General features: G+C 41.4%; 1 protein-coding gene across 1 annotated transcript; it reads left to right on the top strand.

Moving 5' to 3' along the window:
• Positions 1–290: 290 nt before the first annotated feature.
• On the top strand, positions 291–4,127 carry LOC131932529 (early growth response protein 2b). Its single transcript, XM_059289451.1, has 2 exons — positions 291–636; positions 1,154–4,127. Exons 1-2 carry the CDS (start codon positions 372–374, stop codon positions 2,542–2,544), a joined length of 1,656 nt encoding a protein of 551 aa, XP_059145434.1. The 5' UTR covers positions 291–371; the 3' UTR covers positions 2,545–4,127.
• The last annotated feature ends 3,904 nt before the right edge of the window (positions 4,128–8,031 follow it).

Genomic DNA, 8,031 nt, shown 5'->3' with positions numbered 1-8,031 from the left:
ATAAAGTAAAAAAATGTCAAGTAATTAATTATATTTAGAGGCGGTAGAGATACTTGTTCTATAACAGGGCGTATATAACATTTGCTTCCAAGTTTCTACAACGAAAAGCCTCGCTATAACCTATTTTAACAATAGGCTTTCTCAGCCGTACGCGTACGTTTCATTGACGTCAATGGATACGACGCGAGCTCCTGATTGGCTGCGTTGAATGAGGTTGTGCCGTATATGGGCATGGCGCTGCAGTCGCGTTCATTCATAAGTTGTGGTATAAAAGGCCAGACTTCATTCATAAAATTCGAGCCACTCTGTTCACACTGTCTTACAAACGTGTATACTACACATCAGTTTCCGCGAATAACGACAAATGGTGTATGGTTTTAACGTGTATTAATCAACAATTATTTCTGAGAGATAAACAATTCGTGATGATTATGGACAGTTTAGATGCTTTGACTCCATTTGGCCTAGGTGCCGATATGGGAGTACCAAGTTTTAGTTTCGATATTCCACAAGGACATAGTAGACACATTTCAGAGGCACTGGACGATCAGGGATTAAATACACCTGTGACTAAATATTCTGAAACCACATTTTTTGGGCCAGATTCATTGGAACCTCCTCCAATTATATCAACCGGTAGGTGTATTTACAGTCATCTTGTTTACTTTTATTTTATAATTCGGTTTCGGTCGCAAATCGTTTTCTCTAGTCAGCCATCAGCTGTTCGCGCAGTGACGTCAAAGGCTGTTCCCAAAATGGGATACGGTGTCTAAAAATAGAATCGTCTAATGGGAGAATGACGTATAAATTTTCTGTTTGAAGTATGCAACGACATCTGTTTGATTTTTAAATTTAAAAGTGCCACTAACTAATTTGGTGGCTTCTGTTCGACAAGTCTTTAGCTTTCATAATGTTGAACAAAAAGATGTATAAAGATATAACGCGTCGGTATCGATTTCCCAATACCGAAATGGGCAATAAATATTCATGACCTCAGCTGCCTTCGTTGCTCTCTTGCAAAGCGGTGCGAAGAATTTTCTGTGCCCATGTTAAAATATCCCGCAGACAATTCTGTCTTTTGTTTTTACTTTTATTTGTAGCAAGATTTTTGACTTTAATAAGCGTGCTTATTTTATGATTTTTTTTTCTCCAGCCAATATCCATGCAGCTTTGAACTTTCCCGAGAGATCTAACGATGGGGGTCAGGCATCCAGGCTTCAGTCCATGCAAGCCAGCAGCGTCAGCACGACCAACACCATCACCTACAGAGGCACTCTTGTCACAACTGCTGTCACACAGAGTTCGACTCAGGCTGATGCAGCTCACCACAACCTCGCTCAACTTTTTGGCAGCTCTGCCCTCAATCCGTTTCTGGCCATTTTACATGGGAGAACATCCCAGGCTGGTTCAATGGGCAGTTTCCCCCCTCAGTGCGAGTTCAATATCCGAATCCCCCCTACAAGTGAGCAGACAAGTCAAAGCCAGGCATCTACCTCTTCCCCCAGCATGCAGTCCCCCCAGGGAGCAGCAGCAGAAGCCAGCTACCAGCAGGAGGATCGCTACTCCTCAGGTTTTGCCTCACCCACCAGCTCCTGCCATTCCACACCTGAGCCACAGATGTCCATGCTGCCTGAGGAGGGAGAGGAAGAGACCTTCTCCTCACCCCCTCCTCCCTACTCTCTGGCCATGAGCCTCCCAATGGACATCAACCTCAAGCAGCCTCCCACCTACACCAGTTCACAGCCACCACAAGTTCCACAAAATTTCTTGGACTTTCCTACTGAGAATGTTTTTCAAATGCCAATGACAATCATGCCACAGACATCTATGGGACCATCACAGACACAGTTGCCAGACTTTGGAGCCTTGCAGATGGTGCATAGCTCCTCAGGGATGAGCTTTCAGATGCCAACAATAAAAACAGAGCCAGACACGGAGCAGTTGGACGAGCGTCTCTTCATGTCATCCTCCAGCATGGACTATGCCTCTGGTGTCTCTGAGTCCTCTGGAACACAAGGATTACCTTCAGTGCTTTCCCAGCCCTACCAGCAAAGTTGTGTCAAGTATCTCCCTGTCAAGCCCCGGAAATATCCCAACCGTCCCAGCAAAACCCCGCCCCATGAGCGCCCCTATCCCTGCCCCGTAGAGAACTGTGACCGTAGATTTTCCAGGAGTGATGAACTAACAAGACATATTCGTATTCACACAGGACAAAAACCTTTTCCCTGCCCAATTTGTGGACGTTCCTTTAGCCGCAGCGATCACCTGACCACACACAAAAGGACACACACTGGGGAAAAACCTTTCTCCTGTGACGTGTGCGGTCGCAAGTTTGCTCGCAGTGATGAGAAGAAGCGCCACGCCAAAGTGCACCTGAAACAACGCAGCAAGAAAGACGCCAAGACTGTGTCCAGCACCGCCATCAGCAGCCAGTCTGCCTCGTCCTCCAGCACCGTGGATCCCCTGGACTGTATAGTCAGCACCATCCCACTGGTTGTTAGCTCACCCTCATTTGTTGACTGCCCCACCACAAGCTCGTTATGACTATTGTAGCCGCCTTTTATAAGAAATAACTTGGTGCTAGACTTTGGGAACATTTTAAACAAGGCTTACTGGCTTTTGTTTACTCAATAAGGTTTAATGTCATTAATTTACTCAATAAAGCTGACTGTAATTAGTTTACTCAAGTAATATGTACTTGGAATAATTGCTTGTTGTACCCAAATGTAACAGTTGGATATTCAAATATCTTTTCCCTATAACTAGATATTACCCATTATTTAAACATTCTTGCTCCTATAGCATCTTCTCTTTTTCTTTCCCTTTCTTTCAGCATATTTCTCACTTTCTCTCTCTGCATATTTCTCATTCATTAAAAAAGGAGTTGAAAAAAAATCACCAACCACTGACAACCCTTAAAAAAATCACCAACCACTGACAACCCTTCTGTTGACCTCATGTTACATATTTGATGAACCAGTATCTGTGATGAAACAATTCCTCTTACATGCGGCTTTGTTTGACCATTCTTGTAACCTATGTGTATGTGATCTGTGCCATACAACTTGTATTTTGAACCATATGTGATCATGCCATATACTTGTGTGACAGTTACCCCTAATTTAAATATTGTACCACCTTTCTCCCTTCACTGAGTTGCTATGAGACATAAGGATGGCCTCCATTAATGGCACTGTGAGGAAACTTACATGGTTGTAAGGCAGCATTACCTTCCACAACTGCTAACATTTTTTAAGTCAATAAACCTTGTTTCATACAATTGCTGTTGTAAACAAATTTCCGTTATCAAAAAAGCCATAATTTGGTTATGTGTTCAATGCTTGTAGCCAAACTTTGTTTCAGATTTGTACCGAGACTTTTGTTGAGTTTCCTATAGGATGTGATAGATTGTATTTAAATGTATTTTAAGTTCCGCTGGTTGGTTACTTGACACTGTATATACAATTCACTTTTTTTTATTATTGTGCTTCAATGTGATGCTTCAGTTCATTTGCCTGAAATTTATATCAAGATTTCTATATTTTTATACATAGTATATTTTCTTTTAAATCAAAATCTGTTCAAATTTTAAGCCAGTTTTTATTTGAACATTCTTCAATCCTGAGCCCAAGAGGCTGCACACACCATTTCTTGTTCTTTTACAAGATGTCTGGCTGTTGTTTTTTTTTTATTTCTTCAGCATTTTATTTCAAGATCTCTTGCTAAAAATGTTGGCATTTTAAATCTAATGTCATTTATAGTTCAATTTAGGTTTAATTTGAATGGAAATTTCATGATTTTTTTGTTTGACCTAAAGCCTTTCAATATTCCATGCTCAGTGACTTTTTCTGTCTACACCGTATGAAGCAGACGTGTATGTGTTCCTCGCTAGATTAGTACGCCATACTCGGGCGGTCTGCTACAGACAGTAGTTTGTGATTATGTCTGGATGTGTGCTGGAAACAGAAAAAAAAATCTGTTTGTTTAAAAAATCCTATGTTTTTTTGTTATGATAATATAAATTCTCTTTGTTCTTGCTGGCTAAGAAAAAGACCATATTTTATGAATGGTATGGCATAATGCCAACAATTCGAAAATATAATAAAAAATAAAAATACGAACAACTACATTCATGGTTTATTTTATTTTTAAGTCGTGTTGACAGTGTCGATGTGTGTGGACAATACTTGTGTGTAAACAAATGGTAAACTAGGACAGCAACAGATTAAAAAAAAAGGACATCTTACTTTGGTGTCATCGGAGTTGAGCATGACTGATCAACTTTAGCAGAGTTAAACATGTTGGAAATAGACTAGGTCTAGTGTTGGATATAGATTCTAGCTAGATCTAGTAGCTTGGCCCTCAATCTTGTCCGTGAGACAACAAAACTTTTATTTCGCTCTTTAATATTTTTATAGTTCTATATACTATCTAGATCTAACTATGCAGTTACCACAACCAAAAAAGTTATTTTAATAGGCCTAGTTTGGCTAAATTAACACACACACATATATTATATATATATATATATATACATAAAATATCTGAACTACTGAAATGGGTCTGAAGACATTAAATTTGCCGGTAGAATTATGGAGGCCAACTTTGTTGCACTTAGTGTGGAGCAGCTGGCCCATGAGAAATCGTTAATAATTAATACGACCGTGGGGGTGTTTCGTGACTTGTGTAGGCGTGTGTCATGCATGGCTTGCATCAAGTTAGATCTGATCAAAACCGGTTAATTTAAATTAATTAGGTTTCAGTTCACTGACCCCAGTGTGTCCTTGAGCCGTTTTCTGTGGCCAGGCTTTTGTTTACACGTGTAGTCAGTCCTGTGGGCCATGAACCCTGTAGTCAGGCGATTGTTCGACACTCATGACTTCTTGTCTCCACAAATTGAGCCTGCGATCAGATTTAGGTGTCTAGTGTCATTTGTGCTGTCCGTTATAGAACCTAGAACCCCAAGTGTTGGATTAGAAGTTGGTCTAGAAACCCGAGTGTTGGACTCTCTGGTTGAGAAAAGCCTCTCTGTGGATGAGAAAAACCTCTCTCTGTGGATGAGAAAAGCCTTTCTGTGGCTTAGAAAAGCCTCTATCCTTTGTTGAGAAAAGCCTCTCTCCGTGGATGAGAAAAGCCTCTCTCTCTCTTTGGATGAGAAAAGCCCCTCTCGGTTCATGAGAAAAGTCTCTCCTTTGTTGAGAAAAGCCTCTCTCTGTGGATGAGAAAAGCCTCTCTCTGTAGATGAGAAAAGCCTCTCTGCTGTGGTTGAGAAAAATCTCTCCTTGGTTGAGAAAAATCTCTCCTTGGTTGAGAAAAGCCTCTCTCTGGATGAGAAAAGCCTCTCTCAGTCTTCTTCTTCTTCTTCTTCGTTCTTAATTATTAGTGTTGAAGGGGATCGAGATTTATCTGCCAGTGGGTTTGAACTCGAGACTTTGTTCGAATTTATCAACCATGAGCTTTTTGCCGACTCGACCACGCCTCCAACACAATTAAGCGTTACGTGTCAACTGGTTATGCGCCATTGAGGCCATTGACTCCGATTTCAGCCTGCTTTTCTTTTTGGATTTGCTTCCATAGCCTTTGTCCAACCAAGAACAAACTACAAGGCAGTAGTTGTTTAATTTTGGAGTTGTCTCTCCTAGAAGAGTGGCTGTCCCCAGCTAACGAGCCTCATCTGCCCGAGGGTTCGAACTCGAGACTTTTCGGTTTAGCAACCATGAGCTATACCGACTCGACCACGCCGAACCCTCCTCTCTCAGTGAATGAGAAGTCTCTCCTTGGTTGAGAAAAGCCTCTCTCTGTGGATGAGAAAAGCCTCTCTCGGTGGATGAGAAGTCTCTCCTTGGTTGAGAAAAGCCTCTCTCTGGATGAGAAAAGCCTTTCTCTCTGGATGAGAAAAACCTCTCTCTGGATGAGAAAAGCCTCTCTCTGTGGATGAGATAAGCCTCTCTCGGTGGATGAGAAGTCTCTCCTTGGTTGAGAAAAGCCTCTCTCTGGATGAGAAAAGCCTCTCTCTGGATGAGAAAAGCCTCTCTCTGGATGAGGAAAGCCTCTCTCTGGATGAGAAATGCCTCTCTCTGTGGATGAGATAAGCCTCTCTCGGTGGATGAGAAGTCTCTCCTTGGTTGAGAAAAGCCTCTCTCTGGATGAGAAAAGCCTCTCTCTGGATGAGGAAAGCCTCTCTCTGGATGAGAAAAGCCTCTCTCTCTGGATGAGGAAAGCCTCTCTCTGGATGAGAAATGCCTCTCTCTGTGGATGAGATAAGCCTCTCTCGGTGGATGAGAAGTCTCTCCTTGGTTGAGAAAAGCCTCTCTCTGTGGATGAGAAAAGCCTCTCTCTGTGGATGAGAAGTCTCTCCTTGGTTGAGAAAAGCCTCTCTCTGTGGATGAGAAAAGCCCCTCTCTGTGGATGAGAAAAGCCTCTCTCTCTGGATGAGAAAAGCCTCTCTCTCTGGATGAGAAAAGCCTCTCTCTGGATGAGAAAAGCCTCTCTGGGAATGACAACCATTTGTTCAGTCGAATGTCCGTAGCGTCAGATCTATTTTTAGACTGGAAGAAAATGAGGCTAGGTCAAAGGGGAACTTGGTCAACTTGTTAAAAATGTCGTCCTACTCTGTCTAGGCGCTACACGGCGTGTAGTTTCACTGTCCTCGTGAACACATTTAAAACTTGCACTGTGATTTGATTTTAGTAGGCTACGTGTCATCTTTTGACCAAACATATTCTTTAAGTAAATTGGCAATCATCTCAACGTGAAAAGGATTTTTGTACAAAAAGAAACTTTGTCCACATTCAGCAGAAATAAGGAATATTGATCCTAGATCTAGATTTAGACCAAAATGCAGTCCGTTTGCCTGGCGTTTTCTTAACTAATCCCGACCTCATTTTTTGACGTCTGATAATAAACAGGCAAGCGGTAATAATAATATCATCGAGCAGATTGTTGTGTCAGAATAATTTATTCGCCAAAAAACATCCTATCGTGAGGTTGCCATAACAGTTTTATTAAATACCGGCATACTCGTAGGCATATTTGTGTACGCCATTCATCAATTGTTAAGCGTCCAACTTTCAAGTATAAACTGGTGAGCAGTGAACTGAAAGTTTGGTGTTTAAATATGAAATGTTTATGTGTGGGGAGTCGGCCGTATATGACATCAATTATTTTGACCTACTCCTCAAAATTACGTAATCAATTGCAACTGTCTTTTTTTTTTTACTAAGACTATACAGAAATGTGCAATGAACAGAAAGTTACAACAAGTTACAACAATTTACAATTTACACAAAGTCTAAACTAGTGCCGAATAACTGACAGTCTTGAGCCGGGAGCTATCTAACCCGCCTCGTAAAAAAAAAAGCACTGGAAAATGCAAAAAAAAAAAAAAAAAAAAAAAAAAACCGACAAATATTTCATCTGAACCTGTGGATTTATTGTATTCAGTGTGTAGTATTCAATGTGTACTATTCATTGTGAAGTATCAGTGTGTAGTATTCAGTGTGTAATATTCAATGTGTTTTCTTACTGTGTATCAGCGAGTTACGTGATTACGTGTTAACCTGTGTAGACCAACATGTCAGCTACACGTGTAGATCTGCCACGCTGTTGTGTGTAGCTTTACTCACGTGCTACATTCTAGTGTGTAGTGTGTAGCCCTAGTGCTTCTTTGTTGTATGTAGCTTAACTCATGAGCTACATTCTAGTGTGTAGTGTGTAGCCCCACTTAGTGTTACTTTCTAGTGTGTTGTCCTACTCACTTGCTACAATGTAAACTATCCAAGCGAGACACTAACAAACAGTGATAAAAAAAACGAACGGGAGGGGGGGGGGGGGATATTAGAATAAAAAACGGGGAAGGGGTAAGGTAAACTAAATATAGAGCACTGCGGATGGGGGGTAGTATTGAGAAATAATTGGGGTGGGGAATTATTGCCAACGATTGGGGGTGGGGGTGTTGAGAAAGTTTGTTTGAATGTGAACTATTTGAATCGATGACGGAATTGATTGAATGATGTGGCGACAGGTTGTGTT

The sequence above is a fragment of the Physella acuta genome, unplaced genomic scaffold (genome assembly GCF_028476545.2).
Source record: "Physella acuta isolate Inbredline_101_S28 unplaced genomic scaffold, ASM2847654v3 ptg000105l, whole genome shotgun sequence".
Lineage (NCBI taxonomy): Eukaryota > Metazoa > Mollusca > Gastropoda > Physidae > Physella > Physella acuta.
The sequence above is the reverse complement of the archived record's forward strand: the minus strand, read 5'-3'. Positions and strand labels throughout refer to the sequence as shown.

What these genes read in the sequence shown, in the direction of transcription:
- LOC131932529 (XM_059289451.1), top strand. Translation starts at nt 372, where the DNA reads ATGGTTTTAACGTGTATTAATCAACAATTATTTCTGAGAGATAAACAA. An exon ending in TCCTCCAATTATATCAACCG is followed by an intron (nt 637 to 1,153) that starts GTAGGTGTATTT and finishes TTTTTTCTCCAG; the next exon opens with CCAATATCCATGCAGCTTTG.